The sequence below is a fragment of the Equus quagga genome, chromosome 8 (assembly GCF_021613505.1).
Source record: "Equus quagga isolate Etosha38 chromosome 8, UCLA_HA_Equagga_1.0, whole genome shotgun sequence".
Lineage (NCBI taxonomy): Eukaryota > Metazoa > Chordata > Mammalia > Perissodactyla > Equidae > Equus > Equus quagga.
Window position 1 is genome coordinate 31,583,982 of NC_060274.1, and position 20,752 is coordinate 31,604,733.

At 42.3% G+C, this 20,752-nt stretch overlaps 1 protein-coding gene across 2 annotated transcripts in view; it reads right to left on the reverse strand.

Moving 5' to 3' along the window:
- Positions 1–953: 953 nt before the first annotated feature.
- PUS7 (pseudouridine synthase 7) overlaps positions 954–20,752 on the reverse strand; it is a 46,954-nt gene continuing 27,155 nt past the window's right edge. For both annotated transcript variants that reach the window (XM_046670062.1, XM_046670063.1), the window contains exons 8-16: positions 15,078–15,206; positions 14,320–14,445; positions 9,442–9,503; positions 8,734–8,894; positions 7,592–7,718; positions 6,317–6,418; positions 3,681–3,810; positions 2,638–2,729; positions 954–2,025 (exon numbers count right to left, since the gene is read on the reverse strand). In XM_046670062.1, the coding sequence (XP_046526018.1) occupies positions 1,889–2,025; positions 2,638–2,729; positions 3,681–3,810; positions 6,317–6,418; positions 7,592–7,718; positions 8,734–8,894; positions 9,442–9,503; positions 14,320–14,445; positions 15,078–15,206 (1,066 nt within the window). In that variant the 3' untranslated portion in view covers positions 954–1,888. The remainder of the gene's footprint in view (positions 2,026–2,637; positions 2,730–3,680; positions 3,811–6,316; positions 6,419–7,591; positions 7,719–8,733; positions 8,895–9,441; positions 9,504–14,319; positions 14,446–15,077; positions 15,207–20,752) is intronic.

A 20,752-nucleotide genomic window follows, 5' to 3' on the forward strand; every position in this document is an offset into this window, starting at 1 on the left:
GCGGTGCTTTCAGGCTTTGTAAGTTTGCCTCAAAAGAATTTCTCCGCTTTGTTAACAACATGTCTGAGCATCTGCGCTGAGGCAATGATTTATTCCACGTCGACCAAGTCCCTGGAGTTGCACGCTATGTCCCTGGGTCTCAAAACGGCTCTAAGACTCTGCCTTGAATCATTATTTCCCCACTGATGTTTACGCAGAGACAGGCAAGAACTGGTGGTCAGCCAACGCAGCCCGGAAGACCAACTCGTCGCAGAGAACCATCAGCATTTCCCCAATGAAGAAACTGTGTGTAAGTTCGGCCTTTTTTTTTGGAATGTAAATTTATAAATGCAGAATTACTGAATGCACTTGCCAACAGGCAGTTAGGTTCCCTTAATAAATACTTTTTCACTCATCCGCCTGATGAAGGAGAGTAACTTCTAGTAATGGAAACTACAAACTGACCAAGACACATTTAGTAAGTCTGGCCTTTGTAAGACCAAAGATTCTTTAGAAACCAGCCAGCTAAAAGAGTACTTCACCACGATATTTCTAATCCTTTTCTAACCTCCTCAGTGCTACGGACATCATTAAAACACGAGGGCTGACAAACAGTCCTCCATCTTGTCTCCACTGCCAGATGCGAGATGAACGTCACTCACGCTCCCATGGTGTCAGGTTCCCGGGAGGGTAGCTCCCCTCCATCCCTTTCCTTTCCGTTCCAGAAAGTACACTGGAAGGCAAGTGAGCGGTGCTACTGCAAGAACAACCTGAATCCACACTAGCCTGATTCATCAGGCATACAATCTGCAACTCCGTGTTATCCTCATGCTGTCTCACACCCCATCACGACACACCTTTGTGTCAACACCCTTTCTGAAGGTCTCATTCACTTAGCTCCTTGCCTTCAGTCTGAGCCAAGATTCTCATTTGCACCCAGTTTTAGATATTGATTTAACACAACCAGCAGAAAGGAGTTTTTAAAAATATTTATTATATTTGGTTCTAGAAATGATAGAAAATAAAACTGGGTACAATTAGGCCACACACCCTTGGAAAGGCATATTTCTCCTTTCCCACCAGAGAAGTTTTACGCAATGCCAGAGACGCAAACACCTAAGCCGTCGGTGACAAAGGGTAACGCTGCTGATACGAGGAGCCCTTGTCAGTGTTTCAAGTTGTCTTCTCTGCTCTCTCTTTATTTCTGGACAAACAGCAGTCCAGTGGAAAGAGTTCTGAACATAAAAGGCACCCAGAATGAAAATGAGACCTGAACTAATAAGAATAGCTGCACACGTTTGCATCAAGGAAACAGGCCCCTTCAGTGCAACCGTCCCGCAAGGCAACGGTAATACAAACGCAAAAGCCCTCGCAACTAACACATCTAGAAACATCTGCTTGAACGTGGTGCCTGAGCTAGAGAATGACAATCATTTCGAGTTTATAAACCTGTAGATGTTTTATCATCATGTAAATAAGCATGAACACTGACTTATGTTCATAAGTGGGGAGGGGTCTAATTATTTATCCATAGTCAGATTCTCTTCAAATGTACTGTTGTATACTGCAGTCATGGAGGTGTTAAAAATTCCTGTGGTCCTCCAAGAAGGCAGCAAAACCTAAAACTGCTACTTTAAACCAAAGTCCTTCCCAATTATCATAAAGCCAGTAAAGCCGACTTTCACCATAATTTAAGCACCTGAAACATCCTCTGACCAATTTACACTCTCTGGGCTGGAGTCAGGATCCTCAGGATTTGTGTATGTGTACAAATATTGCAAATTAAGCTAAGAAAAACTTGAAAAAATACAAATAATCTTTTACTACAAAGATCCCAAAGCCCCAGAGGGGCTGGAACGAAGAGCAGAAGGAGCAGGAAGCCAGCATCTTCCGATCTGGGCATGAGGGCTCAGCGGAGCCAGGCGGTGTTCAGCTGGGTCTGGTTCTTGATGCTGGTGTCCATTTTCAGCACTTCGCGAATGGCCATGGTTGCGTAGGTGGAAGGAGGGAGAGCGAAATCCATCTTCAGAGCTCTGTATTTGCCCTCTGCGGGGCGAGAGAGAAGAGAAGAGTGAGGAAGGTCAGCCGGCTGCAGACAGACCGGGCCAAGCCACCTCTGTACAAGGACAGGAACTGTGCTCCTCTCCCCAGGCGCCCACGTCCACGGGCCTCAGAGAAGGGACGGGAAGGAAGAGACCTGCAAGTGTGCGACCCAGCCGGTCTACGGTAACTCTGCCTGCAACCTTCATGAAAAGGGCAGGTGACAGAAGAGCACAGGAGAGAAATGCATGAAAAATTAAAAAAAAAAATTTTAGAGCTCAGAGTGAAAACAGACAAGGGAATGGCAATGAAAATTTGCCAACGAGAACACAAATTTAGTGTTTTGGACTCTCTTCCCGGTGGAAAATCTCCGGGGGCGGGGAGGAAAGATTCAGTCAGCTGATGCTCACAACCTTCTGTAACGCTCGTTCGTTTTCAGTGGGATTTCCTGTTTCAATCACTGACCTCCAGCCACAATCATGAAATCACGACGAAACGCAAAACAGAAATCAGAGAGGGTGGGAGGGGATGGTGATTCTGAGAGTTTTTTTAAATCCATGTTTTTGTACGAGAAAACGTTTCACAGTTGACACAGAACCGACGGCCAAGTAAACTCACCAGAAGCGAAAACTGGGGGTGGTTTCCCTTCGAGGTTGTCCACGTCTGTGTTGAAGAGGGGAATTTTAGGATCGTCATATGCAACGACTTCCCTTCAAAACACAGAAACAAAGAGAGTGTGAATGTGAACTTCCATAAAAGGTGCCACGCTCATCACCATTTGTTTAGCACCGAAAACACACAGGTCTGTTGTAAATAATTCTGGGTGGAACTATTCAATAACGGAATACAGCCAGATTTTATACATAAGTATGACCTTTGTATTATTATTCGCAAGACGACAGATGATGCCAGCCTATGTAAAAGATACAAAATACTTCCCTAGGATGGAAATTCCTTTCATATGTAGTTGATAAGCAGTAAACTTCACTTTGCACAGAAGCGAGTGAATTAATCACAGCGCTTATATTTTCTCCAGAGTGGTTACCAATACGAACACCACGCTACCCAGGAGGAACGGCTCTCTGAAGTGGGGAGACCCAGGCCACCTCGGCCACCCTCTTCCCACGTTCCAGAGAAGAGGAGGGCAGAGAGAAAGAGAGAGGATTTCCCGGCAATGGGCAACTAGTTCAGGATTTAATTTTAAAAGTTATCAAACAAAGCTTTAGATAATACCAGGTATTAAAGTATTTTAAAATGGGTTAATATAAGTATCTTTTCCTCTCTAGAAACATGACATTAAAACAACCAGATCAGTGTCTGGAACCCACAGCTAATTGTGAGTGAAGTGCCCTGCTCGGGAGTAGCTCTGTAAGCAAATACCCGTGTTTCAGTCATAGGGACAAAGTTCACTCTCTACAGATTTCCTCCAGAGTTTAGTAATGTCAGTCAAATGTAAACGAAGCCACTTTCACTACACATTTGCATTTATCTATCTCCTGATGATTTGAAAAACACCAAGTAGTAGCAGTAATGATAACAGTAATAACAAGAATAACTCACTTAGACGCCAGGCTGTGAGCACAGAAAAATATGTAAGTGATGCAACAGGTCAAGCTCTCACACAGGCATTCAGCTCTACTTCATCCTGGACCGTCACTCACCAGCTGACATTCTGAGGACGAATGACGACCTTTCGGTAGGCCCCTGACAAGGAGTAGTCCCGAATTTTGTGTCTCATGTTGTCAATGTCAAGATTGTCCGCGGTGAGCATTTCCCTGTAGGCTTCGCTAACTGATATAAAACACAAGAGCGAGTCAGAGCGCGCACGTCAGCGAGCTGCCTCGAACCCGACTACACAGAGCGCCGTGGAAGTTCAGGGAAATCGGTCGCCCTGGCTGACGAGCCATCCTGTTCTCTGGAGTCAACACCTACTGACCTAAACTGGGACTAGGTGTCTCCAGCTTACGTCTGGCCAACGTGAAAGCTGTCTCTGTAACCAGCCACAGTACCTGGGCTGTAAGGTTCCAAAGCCAGCTTCAAGAGGCCATTTCCTCAGAAGGCCCTAAACTAAAATGTCTATGCGCTCAGAGTCGGAAGAGACCATATACAGAGGCCTCAAACTCTTTCTGGAAGAAGGTAGTTATAAACAAACGTGAAAATAAGAGACCTGGGAAAGCCATCTGGCTCACTCTCGCAGCTGATGTGGAATCTTTCCATAACACCCGAGAGACAGCCATGGGCCTTTGCTTACACACTGCTGTCATTTACAGGGAACGACTTCTTTGTGAGGCCTGTGACTATTAGAAAGTTCTTTCTATTCAAAGCTGAAATCTGTCTTCTTGTAACTGCTGTTGGCTGCTTTGGAGCACAGCAGGTTAACTGTCTTCCACATGTACTTGTAAGTCGTGGACCTTTCAGCCATATCTTTTCTAGGCCAAAAAATGGTTCCCTTAACTGCCACTCCTTTGACATTTCTGTATTCCCCACCAAACTGCTTATCTGCCTCGGGGTGACAGGCTTATGTTCAGCAATAACTCCAGACACTTTCTATGTAGACTACTACCAAACTGGGCCTTTTCCATCCATACATTTGATCTTTGAGCATTAACTGTGAGAATTCACACTCAGCCCTATTAAATTAAGCCCTCTGCAGTTTTTTTAAATACTCATTTTTCATGTAATTAATATTAACTATTTTGGGTCACACTATTTGCAAATACGATAAACAGATTTCTTTATTCAAGTTATTCATAAAAATGCCAGGTATACCAGGATCAAGGAAAGACACCCTCATGACACAGTTATAAGGACAACAGGGATCCCTAAATTGAGCATCAGTGGACACAAGTGTGTGTATGTTTCGAATCCACATGCCTAAACTACCACCTATCAGCCAGTGAGGCCCTGTCTGGCCATAAGGCTTTGTCTAAGGCTGTGCTGAATTTATGTTTTAATTGGTACTGGCCCAAGTTTCTGATCCTCAGAGGTATAAGAAAGAAGAAAAGAATGTTTTCCTTTTCTTTCTTGGAAAGAGGGCAAGTGTGGCTCTGAGCATCTTGGTACCTTCCTTCTCACTAGTTCCTGCTACTCGTCTCCTTGGTTCCTCATTGCGCCATCTGCCCAGGACAGGCCGACCACACCCCTCCCTATCTGCTTCTCTTACTCGTTCTCCTCTTCTCTACTCCTTTTCTCCCAGTGAAGTCAACCTCACTGAAGTATGAGAGCACAGCAATTGGACTAAATGAATCAACTGGAAGTGGCAGATTACTATTTAACTCTTTTATAAGTATCTGCATTATCAAAGAAGGGTGTTAACCCTAATCATTCTTTGATTTGTAAAATTTCAAGGAACATGACATTGATAAGTAAAATAATTCCAGCCTCTTGAGAGGAAAGATGTTTTAACAGGAAAACACCTCCCACAGACCAGCCCTGGCCAGGAGTAATCCACAAGGTGGGTGCCAGGCTCAGAGCTGCTTTCTTTCTTCAATTTCTGAATCCGTGAATATTAAAAGTTCCAATTTCCCCCCCAAAAATGGCATCCATGAAGGTATCAGCAGTAATTCTTAACAGCCTCTGGGGTATGGGATATAATTCTGATTTTTCACTTTATAAACTTCTGTGCTTGCTGACTTTTTTTTTTGAGGAAGATGAGCCCTGAGCTAACATCTGCTGCCAATCCTCTTTTTGCTGAGGAAGACTGGCCCTGAGCTAACATCCATGCCATCTTCTTCTACTTTATACGTGGGACGCCTACCACAGAATGGCTTGACAAGGGTGCCATGTCCACACCCAGGATCCAAACCAGCGAACCCTAGGCCACCGAAGCAGAGTGTGCACACTTAACCGCTGTGCCACCAGGCTGGCCCTTGTGCTTGTTGACTTAAAACACAATGAGCAGATAGTACTTATATGGTTTTAAAAAAAGATTAAAACAAGCAATGTTAAAGTAGAATTATCATTCACTTTCTAAACCCTTCCCATCCTTAATAAGAATTAGTGAATTTCACAAATTTAAATAATAAGACGACCAATACCACCACTGCCACCACCATCTCCACCATCTTGTTTCTTACTTTAAATTATCCATCTGAATGCCTCCCTTTCTGGAAGACTTCTATAAGTAAACATGGTTTATATATGCTTGAAATCTAAAGATTTTTTCAAATCTAATGGAAATCAAAGTTCTAAAATCATATTTAAAGTACTAATTTTTCCCCCCTCTCTACTCTTGGCTGCCAGTGGCTTATTTGTGTCAGTCTTTGTTTTAACTATTTTCCCCACACAGGGAACTTACTTTTATGCTTTGGGTAGATAACATCGAAACCAGGCAAGGGCATTACCACATCATGGATGGAGTAATTATCAACATCTTCTTCCTCAATATACGTGGCTGTGGCTGCAAATCACAAATGAATAAATTAAGAAAAATGAAGAAAACAGGCACTCTTTTCATGAGCTCCACCTTCTAAACTTACACACATCTAAGTAGTCAGAAGTCCAAGTGGGGGCAGGTTCGGTGGCCTACTAAGCTTGAAAAACTAAGAGGGAACATACACCTTTCTGTCTTTTCTATTCTAACAAGGAATAAAAATCATGGATTTAGAAGTAGAAAGTTAAAAAACATTTACTTCTCGGCTGCACCCTCATTTTTGGGAATGTTTGCTTTAAAAAATCAGATCCTTTTTGGGGCTGGCCCCGTGGCCGAGTGGTTAAGTTCGCGCGCTCCGCTGCAGGCAGCCCAGTGTTTCGTTGGTTTGAATCCTGGGCGCAGACATGGCACTGCTCATCAAACCACGCTGAGGCAGCATCCCACATGCCACAACTAGAAGGACCCACAACAAAGAATATACAACTATGTACCGGGGGGCTTTGGGGGAAAAAATAAATAAATAAATAAAATCTTAAAAAAAAATGTTCTATAAAAATCAGATCCTTTTTCCTTACTAAAAAACACTAAAAAAATAGATAGTAGGAACACATATATACATAAATATAACAAATATATTTGTAAAATATATAGTATTAAAAAATACCATTTGGAAAGCTATCACAAATGAATGCATTTAAGTAAGAGAATAAACCAAAAAAACCAGTCTTTATTTAGAGGATGAGATGTGGTGGCACATGGGACATTAAAATACACTGGATATGATCAACACTGGATGAGAAAAAATACTAAATCAGGAAAATAAGTAACTAAAATTTCTGAACAAACGACAAATCTCAGTGTGTCTATTGGGCACCCTGCAGTTGGTCTGCAGCTAGTGGGGGCAGCGGGTGTGCCAGGAGAACACGGACTCTGGAAACAGACAGGCAGGACTCTGAATCCCAGCCTTTCCGCTTTTCAGCCAGCTGGGTGGGTGACTGAACCTCATCTGAAGAACAGAGAGAAAACTTCCCGGTCATCCCGTGAGCTTTAAGCTAGACCAGTCTGTCCCAACTTACAAGGTCCTTCCACTCCAAACATCCCAGACATCGCTCTCTCTTAATCAGCAGCCACGCTGCACAGTAAGCACTCGTGTCAAACAACTGAACCCTAGTTTGGTGGACGACGTATCTGCCTGTTTACCTCCTTTGAGAACCAGGTCCCCTGGAACGGGTTTCAGTCCATACTCTTCTATCCGCTTGCTGACCATGTTATTCCACACATAGCTCTGATAGCTATGAATATACATTAAGCGATTATTTCTCGGTATCTGAGGGGAGGAAAAAATAGACAAGGAAAAAAACATTCTGAATATTAGAAGTGCCGAACTTTCCAAGACATCTTGCTTGCTTAGTGGTGACCCTAGCAAATCACTCATACCTTAAACCTCTCATTTTCCTAACAGCCTAGAGAAAGAGTGACTGATCTGCAGAAACCAATTTCAGAGGCGGGCGCCCTCAGACGAAGGGCCGTCCCTCAGACGAAGGGCCGCCCCTCAGACAAAGGGCCGCCCCCATGAGCAGAGCTGTGGCGCTCCCTGTTCTGTATCCACAGCGTGGACATTCACACAAATAAAGCAAATGCTATAAATTTTATTCCCTAAGTCAACGACATAGACTTCACTCAAACTCAAGGAATTTACACATCAATTGTGGAGCCGACAGTGCTTTCTCTCCCATAATTCCACGGAAGGAGAAAACCTAAATGACTGAACTGACAACTAATTTCTTGCAGCAAGAATTCTGCTTTTTTTGTCTATCGGGGGAAGAGTAAATAAGATACACGTAATTTAAGAGTTAAACTTTAGTCTATTGCGCATTATACAAATACTAGTTTAGGCTCCACTGGCCAAGATGGTACCCACTCCTGAACCACCAGGAGGAAACCAAATCAGAACGCAATCGCTTAGATGGCCAACTGTGCAGCCCTCTCAGTGAGGCAGGTCACGGTGCTGATGCTGGAGGATGATCAAGAGATGACCTCTATGATGGACTCTGAATTTCTCAAATAGCAAGATACTGAATTTAAATCACATTTTCATTGTCGATAATGTTTTCCCCATTAACGCTTTTCTCCAGCCCTCAATGTTGGTAATTCCTGCCAACACTGCCCGTACCCACTGGCCACCCCATCAACATTCAGGGTCTGAACAGAACCTCTCAGAGATCACCAAAGCACCTTTATTCACATTCTCTCTTTCAAAGTTTACTCAAACATTTAAAGACAAAATTTAAAAAGCACTGAACCACCTTGGGTCATTGCCTGACTTCCCAAATTGCACTCACTATGCCGAACGCAGAGACCATATTCTTCATTCCATACTTGGAGAGTCCTCGAAGCAGCTGCCCTTCTACACACCTTCTGACAGGCAGCTTTCGGAGGGCAGCAGCCGGGTCTCTGGTCCTCGCCCACTCCTCCCTGCATTTAACCAAGTAGCCCTTCTCGGCTGCAGGGCAGAAAAAAGCGGTGATCAAACATTTATCCAAGTGACAGATTTCCCTAACTTAAAATGCTTCATTGAAAACACAAAACTAGAAAACGCTCTTTGCAATATAGGTACTCTGAAAAGCTTCTACTACCTGAGGAGAACCATCAGAAAGTGAAAAGATGGCAAATGCAGAAAGTTCATGGAACGAGATGGTTGTGTCAACATGCTACCCTCCCAGGATTCAAAGCCAACTACGGTTCATTATCACAGCTGATTCAACATAAGACAAAACCTGGCCGTCCCTTCTTCCTTCTCTCTTTTAAAGATTTTATTTTTCCTTTTTCTCCCCACAGCCCCCCGGTGCACAGTTGTACACCTTGAGTTGTGGGTCCTTCTAGTTGTGGCATGTGGGATGCTGCCTCAGCATGGCCTGATGAGCAGCGCCATGTCCGTGCCCAGGATCCAAACCAGTGAAACCCTGGGCCGCCAAAGCGGAGCGCACGAACTTAACCACTGGGCCACGGGGCCAGCCCCCTATTTTTTTTAACACAAATTTTATTCTCACCTCCAGAACGGGGTTTCAATATCAAATCCATGACTTCAGCCCAGGAATTCTGCAGTATGGCTCTAAGATTAAACAGCATTTATTTTACTTAATTTTGCATTACAGTGAATTTTACATGCCTAAATCTGTGGAGTCAACAAATCATATTAACTTTATATATTTTATTATACTTAACAGTAAGCTGAAAAACTAATATAATGACATAGATTTCAAATGTAAATGCCAAAAACACCGACGAGAAAGAAGAAAATTAAGATCATAACATGTAAATCAAAGTTAAGTCTTTATGCACCAAAACTTACTGAAACTTCTCAAAAAATTTCTCCCCCATGTTGAATACCTTCTTACCTAGGCAAATAGAATACAATTTATCGTTCTCTCTTATTCTTGCCAAAAGAGAAGTATCTCTATTTTTGCTGATTATTAGTTATATAGACTTCTTAAACAGTGCAGAAGAAAGGTTACCTGTTATCTAACCTCTAAGAAATTAAACACAGTGTTACCACTTTAGAGTGTGTTTTTCAGGACTTTTTTGATGCATCTATAAGTGTACGGAATTTTTCCTTTAACTTTTATTATATTTTCTTTTGCCATACAGAAGTTCTCTTTTGTGTGTCGTACCTAAAATTTCTGTCTAGTCAGATTTCTGGTTTGGAGTCATGTTCAGAAAGGCTTTCCCTACCACATGAATACACATATTCCTTCTACTAATTTTAGTGTTTTTCTAGTTAGGGTTTTTATTTTCCACATCTAAGTCAACCTATATGGGATATCTTTGTGTATTAAATTGTATACAATGTGGTTTGGTATCAACTGATGAGATCATACGGGTTTTTAATCTACTCACGCAATGAATTCCAAACACAGGTTTCCTAGGGCGGGCCACCTTCGCGGTCCTGCAGCAAGCCACACTACAGCAGTCTTTAAATGTCCTCCTGGTGACCCATCATTCAGCTGGCTAGGCCTTCAGCAACACTCCACAGAGGGCACAGTCCTAGCTCAGGACTAGGCACCAGTCTGCCAGCTATCACGGAAAAAGACTTCTGCGCTCAGAAACCTTTGTTACTCGCCAGCCACTCGATTGTGGAATAGTTTTACTGGACTCAGCTGAGCTCATTCATTCCCATACTGGCTGGGCAGCCTTCCCACTGTCACGGCAGAGCTGAGGAGCTGCAGACACTGCGGCCCCCAAACCCTACAACATTTACTATCAGAAAGTCTGCCACCACCTGGTGAAATACAGTAAAAGTTTCTCAACTACAGGACTTCTCAACACCTTGAAGATGCCACCACCTACGCAAGTTTCAGTGTACTCGGCCATATTAAATATGGATGTATTTGGTTTACAGCAGGCCCACTACACGTAAGACGTTTTCTACTTTTCTTACCTTTTCTTCTTCCACCTTTTTTTAAATTATGTAAACTATCCCTAACAAAATTTATCATTTTACCCATTTTCAAGTGTATAGTTTTGTGGCATGAAGTACGTTCACATTGTTGTGTAACCATCAGGACCATCCGCCTCCAGAACTTCTCAATCTTCTGCAACTGAGACTCTGTACACACTCAACAGTGACTCCCGTTTCCCCTCCCCCAGCTCCTGGCAGCCACCATGCTACTTCGTCTATGAATTTGACTACTCTAGCAACCTCAAATAAGAGGAATTTGTCCATTTGCAACTGGCTTTTTCCACTTAACATAAAAGTCTTCAAGATTTATTCATGTTGTAACATTGTCAAAATTTCCTTCCTTTTTAGGGCTGAATGATACTCTGTTGTATCTATGTGCCACATTTTGTTGACCCAGTCATCAGTTCACAGACACTTGGTTGCTTCCACCTTCTGGCTATCGTGAGTAATGCTCTTACAAATATGGGCGTATAAATATCTGCTGGGTGCTTGCTTTCACTTCTTTTGAATATACCAAGAAATAGAATTGCTAGATCATATGGTAATTCCATGTGTAATTTTTTGAGGAATCGTCCTATTTTCCACAGTAGCTGTGCCATTTTATATTTCTACCAGCAATGCACAGTGGTTCCAATTTCTCCAAATCCTAACCAACACTTAGTTCTTTTGATAACGGCTATGCTAATGGGTATAAAGTAGGATCTCATTGTGGTTTTAGATTTGTATTTCCCTAACGGTTAGTAATGTTGAGCATCTTTTCATGTGCTTAACAGTCATTTGTGTATCTTCTTCTGAGAAAGGTGTATTCAAGTTCTTTGCCCATTTTTTAATTGTTTTTTGTTGTTGTGGAGCTGTAGGAGTTCTTCATGTTTTAGATATTAATCCCTTATCAGATATATCATTTACAAATATTTTCTCATTCTGTGGGTTGTTTTTTCATTCTGTTGATAGTGTCCTTTGTGCACAAATATTTTTAATTTTCATGAAGTCCAACTTATCTGCTTTTTCAACTTGTCGCCTGTGCTTTTGGTGGTATATTTAACAAACCACTGGCAAATCAAACGTTATGAACTCCCCCCCGGCCATTTTTTCTTCCAATTTTATGGCTAAGCTCTTAATTTGGGTCTTTGATCCATTTTGAGTTAATTTTTGTGGATTGGTGTAAGGTAAGGGTCCATCTTCATTTTTTTGCATGTCTATATCCAGTTTTCCCAATACTATTTGTTGAAAAGACTGTCCTTTCACCAATGAATGGTCTTCTCACTCTTGTTGAAAATCATTTGACCATATATGTGACCATTTATTCCACCTTCTTTCTTTAAACAGCTTTATTAAGGTATAATTCGCACACGATATAATTCACTCATTTAAGTGCACAATTCAATGGCTTTTAGTATACTCACAGGAGTGTGCAGCATCACACTATCAATTTTAGGTCATTTTTATCACCCCAAACAGGAAACATTATAGCCATCAGCAGTCATTCTCTACTACCTCTGCCACAGCCCTAGGCAACAACTAATCAACTTTCTGTCTCTATGGATTTGCCTATTCTGGACATTTCATATAAATGAATCATACTGTATGTTGCCTTTGTGACAGGCTTATTTCACTTAGCACAATGTTTTCAAGGTTCATCCATGTCACATGTGCCAGTACTTCATTCCCTTTAATATAACATTCCATTGTATGGATATACCACATTTTGTTTCACCATTTATCAGTTGATGGACATCTGGGCTGTTTCCATTTTTTTGTCTGCTATGAACATTGGTGTAAATTTTTGTGTGAACACAAGGTTTCTATTCTTCTGAGTATATACTTAGGAATGTAATAGCTGGGTCATATGGTAACTCTATAACTAACTTTTTGGGGAACAGTCAGACTATTTTCAAAATGGCTGTACCATTTTACATTTCCACCAAAAGTGCATGAAGGTTCCAATTTCTTCAAATCCTCAACAACACTTGTTACTGTCTTTTTGATTTTAGCCATCGTAGTGGGTATGAAGTGGCATGTCACTGTGGTTTTGAATTGCTTTTCTCTAATGATTAATGATTACCTAATGAGGTGGAGCATCTTTTTGTGTGCTTATTGGCCATCAGTCTACGTTCTTTGGAGAAATGTCTGTTTAGATCCTTCGCCCATTTTGAGATTGGGCTATTTGTCTTTTGTTTTTGATTTGTAAGAGTTCTTTAAATATTCCGGATACCAGCCATCCTTCCATCTTTAAACTATAAACTGAGCGTTTGTTTTTTTCCTTAGGAGGTCCTATGGTGGTAAAAGCGGGCTGCTTTGAAGCTGGGAAATATTCTCACGTTGTGGAATTGTTGGTCTGGAATTGTGAATGGACTGTAAACTGACTGTAGATTTAGGGGACGCTATGCAATTTTTGTTCCTGGATAAAACTGATCTCATTTTCATTAGCTATTCTATATTATCTTTGGAGTGGAAAATTTACAGGATGTTCTTCTGCCAAATTAATTACAAATTCAAAGGCTGATACAGCCTTCCCTTAATTATTCTGTCCATGATACAATTAGCATCTTCACTGTCTTTATCAATGTCCTCTGACCGTTAGCAAGACTGAAAATATTATGTTTTATTATCTAACCACAGTGATTATTAGTTACTGTAGTTTTCTTCTTGGCAGAATTTTTTTCTTTGGTTGGTATGCTTTAATTTTAAAACATTACTTTCCATTTACTGAGCACTGACTATATTCTAGGCATAGGAACAGCTGCTGCATAACCATCGTCCCGCTTCATTTTCCCCAGCCTGTGAGGTTGGCATCATCATCTCCCTTTCCCAGGTGAGCAATCTGAGGCTCGGAACTGCAGCCTGACTTCACTGCCTGAGCTTCTAACTTCTAGGACACCGCCTCAAAGAGAGAGACGAAATAATACATGATAGACTTTCATCATCTTGTGCTTTTAAAAACGCACGAACAAATGCAACTTCACGGAGTCAGCTGCTAAAACCAGGGACTGGAAGTCTAGAAAACTGCTCTATTCCCGGGAGTACAGCTGACCAAGGGAGCCCGGCAGAGCTCCCAGAGCCTGGAGTTCACCACTGCTAACACGAAGGGTCTGAAACACAAGGAGGAACATGAACTCAACAATCTCTCAGTTCACCTCCAATCCGTAACTTCCACAATTCTAACTCCCATGTGAATAATTACTTTAAAAGAAAATAAAAACACAGCCCCTGGATGGGCTACCAGGGGCGGGAGGAAAAACCTTCAGGTTATATCTTTCTGAACTGATTTTTTTTTTACCTTGTGCATGTGTTATCTTAGAACAGAAATCAGGAGGCGGCTGTGGATCAGCTGTCACCCACAGATGAGACGCACTGGTTCATCTGGCCCAGACGCGAGAAAATCTAGAAATAACTAGAAACACCAACAAAAATCCCTGCTTCTTTTTTACGAGTGCTCTCTCAGATCAAAGTTAAGAGACTAAACACAAACCTTCCGACTTGATACGTGGGCACGGCCGTCGTCCCAAATCTTTGCATTCCGTAGTAGTTAATGAAGCCGATCTCCTTCAGAGAGTTCATGGCCTGCTGGACTTGGGCGTCAGTTCCGGTTATGTTTCTGCAGGGGCCCAAATTACCCAGAGAAAAAGTCCTCAGTCAAACATTCGGGGATGCGCGTCATCCGCTGAGAACGGCTTGGCTTCCCTGCCTCGCTCTGTCCCCTGCAGCTTCCTCTTTACCTCCTAAGGATTTTTAAATCGTGGTAAAATATACATAACTAAATTTACCATGTGAGCCAGTTTTAAGTACACAATACAGTGGCATTAAGTACGCTCACAATGTTGTGCAACCTTCATCACTATCTACTTCCAGAACGTCTTCCTCTTGCAAAACTGAAACTCTGCACCCACTAAATGCTAACTCTCCAAGCCCCAGCCCCCCGGGGAACCGCCGTTCTGCTTTCTGTGTCCTTGCATTTGCCTTTTCCAGGTACCACGTGTCAGTGGAATCACAGGCTCTTTGTCTTTCAACACAGTATTTGAAGGAGACGGCTTCCTCCAAAGGTGGTGCCCAGGGCGGGGGGTAGAGACACACAGCACAGTTTGTTCTCTCGGCCCCATGGGCCCGCCCCACTCTCCCTTGCTACCGTGCCTGGTGGTGCCAGCTCACCTGGATTAACACCTGTTCCCAACAGACCCGAGGTGACCTGGCAAGGCCCTCCAGTCTGCATTCCCGCCTGCAGTGCTTTACCTGAGAACGACGGTGAACTGATTGCCTTGAAGCTCCCCCAGCTTCAGAGGGTTTTTCTGATAGCTGAAATTCCCCAGCTTGAAGTTCATTAAGCACTTGTTCAAGTGGGCAAGTCTCTGTGCAGTTATTCTAAAAGACATAAAATAAAAAGACAGCCGAGATCATGAATACTGCCTGACTGCAACCATCCAGGACACTTCACTACAGAAGACGGCAGCCTGAAACAAGACTACGCCCAGCTAGGACAACGGGGAAGAGAGGCGCCATGGCAGATGGGCTGGGCATGCGTTCCCTTTCTCTCCGGATCTTTCCTCCAGCGTAACAATACCTGTCCCTCTCAGAATAATGTAACCTGAGTCACTTTATATTTTTTCTTTCTTTTTTTTCTTTGCTGAGGAAGATTGGCCCTGAGCTAACTTCTAGGCCAAGCTTCCTCTATTTTGTATGTGGGTCACCACCACAACATGGCTGGGGAAGAGCAGTGTAGGTCTGTGCCCAGGAACAAACCTGGGCCACCGAAGTGGAGCACACTGAACTTAACCACCAGGCCAGGCGCCAGCCCCCACTTTTATATTCTTAAAGCCTCATATTATTTAAATACTGATGAGTAACAGAACAACAATGTCTGTGGAATTTTCTACTGTCTGTGAGGGGCGAGGGGTGAGAAAGGGGAGAAGGGCAGAGAGAAATCCCACACGACAGTCAAGACTGTTATTAAGCATTTAAAAGATGTTATTAAGTATGACTCATATTTTCATCTATCAGAAAAACATTGTAATCTCACTACAGAAAACTTGGAAACATGCAGAAAAGTACAGAGAAAAGAAAAACAATTTAGTTTCATCACCTGAAAAAAAACTGTTAACATCTAACCTTGAATTTCCTTCCATTCTTTTCTCCCTGAACACATTAGATAAAGATATGCAGATGGTCAGACCCTGCCACAAATCTGTACCTTACTGTGACCATTTAAATGGTATCATAAAATCTTCAAAGAAATTCCTTAACTTCTTTAATAATAATATATGTAGAAAACCAATACAGCCCTGAAAAGCCTTTGTCCCCTCTCTAGCCCCCAGTGCCTCTCCCCACTGGTGGCCAGCGTTCACAGTTCTTGCACGTCCTTCCAGAAACGCTTCTGTATATGTACACATATGTGTACGGTCTCCTCCCCTTTTTGGATGTTTTTGGTGAGCTTTTAGTATCTATGTTATATATACAGAAAAGCACAAAAATCCTAAGCGATCTGCTTAATGAATGTTCACCAAGTGACTATAACCATGTATTGGCACCCAGATCCTCCTCCATTCTGCTATATTTTAAATTGCTCAGCATCTTGCTTTCGTCACTTAAAAATGCCTATCAGAGATCTGTGTTATGCATGCAGTAACTTTCAGACTGCCTCACTGGGCAGCCTCGCAGGGCACTGCTGCACTGCACGGACATCCACCCCTGGATCTGACCAGCCCCTCTGATGGACGTTCAGAGGGCGGCCTATCTTCTGCCTTTACAAACAATTCTACAGCCAACATCCTTATACCTACTTCTTTGTGCATCAAAATAGGTGTTTGTTTGGGATAAAGCTCTAGAAGTGGAAGGCGTGGATTTTAATTTTTAACTCCTATTACCCTCCAAAAAGGTTATACCGATATACGCTCACACCATTAATATGTCAGCACCCACTGCCTCCCGCCTGTGCCTCTCACATGGCAGACTAGAAACCTTTTTGAGCTCTGCCAGTCTGATAAGCTAAAAATGGTATTTTATTTTGGTTTTATTTGCATGCTTCTTATTGTGGGTGAGGTTAAACATTTCTTCATACATCGACTGTGAATTGCCTGTTCATCCTATTACCTATTTTTCTGTTTCATTGCTAACTGATTGCTAATATTGTCTTCATATATTATGGAAATCTACCCTTTACTATATAGTTTGCAAATATTCTCTCCGATTCTGTGAATTTAATTTATAATATTTTACACTTTAGATTTCCCAACTTTATGTTAAAAAAAATTCAGAACTGGAGAAAACTGGCAACACCATAATGAGCAACCTTGTATCTTTCACCTAGTTTTACCAACGGCTAACATGTTCCCAGACTTACTCTCTCTCTCTCTCTCTCTCTCTCGATACATGAACACCCACACGTCACACACACGCACGTAGAATCTACGCGTTTACTGGACCCTCTGAGAGTTGGCTGTGGACATGGGGACCTCTCCCCTAGAGACTGTGTGCGCCTCCTAACAACAAGCAGAGCCTCCAGCCTCACCAGTGGTCACACGCAGGCAGCCTCACGTGAGTCCAACACCAATACGCAGTCCACAGCCAACCCCACCCCAGCACCCCAATAACAGCGGTTAGATTTTCCTTCAGCTCCCCAAATCCAAGATCTAACGAAGGACCACGCACTGAAGTTTGAGGTCTATTTAATCTCCACTAAGCTGACATCTGGACCTGTCCAGCCTTTTGTTTTGTGTTGACACCTGACTTTTAGAAGCCGGCCTGGCTGCTTTACACAATGCCCTTCCACCTGGATCTCTCTGTGCCTCGTAATCAGACTCAGGTACTTTTCCGTAGGAAGGTGACTGAGGTGTGGCCTTCTCAGTGTATCCCAGCCAAAGGCAACGAATGAGTCAACGTCCCCATCACTGATGGTGATAAATGTGATCACTGGGTTAAGAGGGCATTCCCTCCAGGTTTTCCACTGTAAGGGTACCTTTCTCTCCCCTTGTTTTTCATTTGTAATCTGTGGGGTGGTATTTTTAAAACTGTGTGACTATCCTGTTCCCCCCCAGTCTTTCCTCCAACTGTTGAGGTACCAAGGGTAATTGTTGCTGGAAGAAAATATTACTGTGTTGCCTGTGAAAGAGTGCTTCTCTCTATCTACCACTCCTCCTGGATTAGTTGGCATTCTTCTCCTAAATAAGGACTATACAGTAAAATTTTAGTTAAACTCATGATTTCTTTTTTAAATGGCTCTGGGACTTAAGTCATCCTTAGAAAGGGTGTCCCTCGTCAGAGATTATTTTTTTAAAAGGTATCTCAAGAGTAAGCAGAGTGCTTTTACAGCTTGGGTTTTTCTCCAGTGGAAAGAATACTTGGAATGTGGTTTCCTTTAGGCTCAGAGCAGCGCTGTGCTTTCCATGTGTCTCATGCGGAGCAGGGTGGGGCCCTGTGCACTAATACACTCATCTTCACTGCAAGTCTGTTACTAGTTTACACTGGTTGTGGCAAAAAATACAGCACCCTGGACAGTCTTTCCAGGGACTCGACTGAGAGTTTCTCTTTCTCTCTCCCAGTCAACTTCTGACACCCAAAGTGATCATTTAGAAAGGAGTGGGAGGAGGTCCTGTGGACTTGAGGAGACTTCTTGCTCTCGCCCTCTGCTTTACATTACGGAGTCTCCCCATCCTAAGCAGCAAGAAGGGTAAGGAAACAAGACAGGAGAGGTTGTTGGTGTTTCTAGGTTTTTTTGTGTGTGTGTGTGCTGAGGAAGATTTGCCTGGAGCTAACATCTGTGCCAATCTTCCTCTATTTTGTACATGGTCACTGCCACAGCATGGCTGCCGACAAGTGGTATAGGTCCGCGCCTGGGAACCAAACCTGGGCTGCCAAAGCAGAGCACGCTGAACTCAACCACTAGGTCACGGGGCTGACCCCGAGGGGAAAGTGTTTTTCACACACAAACCAGCAACATGTCAGCTGCTGCTTGGTGGCTTGGTTCTGTATTTTAAATTAACAGTATCATCAACACGTCCTTTTGCTTTTTGTCTTTTTTTTAAAAGTAGACTGTATGGTGTAAATACTGCACCAAAGACCTGGCTACAAAAAATACTCATTTATACTCTATCTGTCTGTCTGTCTGTCTGTCTCTGCGGTGGTACTGTAGCTGCTGCTGCTTTTGGTTTGGCTTCGTCAAAACTTGGCAAAGCATTGACACTTCCTCAGCGAAGACGTACAAAAACGCCATCACTGGTTCTTTCATACAGTTGTATTTCTATGTTTCAATTTTTGACTCACCTGGAGTTTATTCAAAATAGAGAACTGAGGTAAGGAGCCAATGTAATTTTTTTTCAGATGGCTACTCAGTTATTTCAATGTTCACTGACTCAACCATTTCTTCTCTGCTGATTGTAAATGCTAGGTTGAATACATACTCAATCTGTAGCTGTATCTGGGTCTAGAATTACTCTGTTCTACCAATTTACGTGCCAATGTCAAATTGCCTGAACTGCTCTATTTCGTAATCTGCTTTAATATATACTGAGGCTAATCCCCATATATTTGTTACTTTTTCCAGAATTTTCATGGCTAGTTTTGCATCTTAACTTTCCCACATTAACTTGATGATCAGCTTGATTAATTAAAAAGAAGACTCTACTGGCATTTTCATTAGTATCAGCATAAATGTATACATTTATTCAATTAGAAAAGGCATTTCTATGTATCCAAGAACACATTACATTATTCAGTTATTCAAGTCTCCTACCTCTCTTAATAGCATTTAGAAGTCTTCTTCATAGAGATCTTATATTTTTAAAACTTCTTTGTTTTTAGGTATCTTCTCTTTTTACCTTTTCCTGTGTGAAAGACTTCTTTCTTTCATGATGATTTCTAACTGGCTATTGTCTGCATATTCATTTTTGTACGTCAATCTTTCTTATCTAACTTTCAGTCAACTCGTTCAGTAGAAACAAACACATCATTGACAAAAATTGCAATTTCGCCACCTCCCTTCTAGTTTTTACACCACTTATTTCTTAATTTTGTCTGTCTGCATTATAGCATATTCCAAACAATGATAAACAGCCGTCATATGTGGTCATCTTTATTTATTTTGTTCCTGGCCTAAATGAACTGTGTCCAGTATTTCCCCATTAAATAAGACACTGGCTTTTCATTTGAAATTTTCATATTTTGTCATGTTAAAATATTTTTATATTTTGTTATGAGAATATTCATCTCTCTCTACTTTAGTAAAGAGGTTTTTTTTTCTTTAAATTGGAAATAATCTAATACAGTCAAAATAATCCATTGGGGCCGGCCCTGTGGCCAAGTGGTTAAGTTCGCGTGCTCTGCTGCAGGCGGCCCAGTGTTTCATTGGTTCAGATCCTAGGCGCGGACATGGCACCGCTCATCGAGTCACGCTGAGGTGGCGTCCCACATGCCACAACTAGAAGGACCCACAACTAAAAATACACAACTATGTACCGGGGGGCTTTGGGACAAAAAAAAAGGAAAAATAAAATCTTTTAAAAAAACAAAAATAAAAAAATAACCAACATAATTAAATTAGGTATCTTAAAAAAAAAATAATCCACCAATTGGAATTTACTTATTTATTTAACCATTCATTTTATTTAAGATTCTCCAATTTGGGTCACGGGGTTGCTTACAATTTTTTAAAATTATAAATAATGCCACATAGTACAGCACCGTGCATGAGGAAACAGTTTTAGTTTTTTCTGAATTTGGATTTTCTCTGCAAAGCCATCTCCTCTGAGAACTCCTACAACAAAGGTGTCTGTGCTCCCCTTTGCTGGAGGACACACCTCCCTCTTCAGAACCCCAGACTCTCGGTGCTTCGGCGCTGGTCCCTGCCCTCATCCCGCTGGCCCTGCTCTCAGAAGCCATGCTCCAGCTCTGCCTGCGAGTACAGGAGTCGGCAGGCG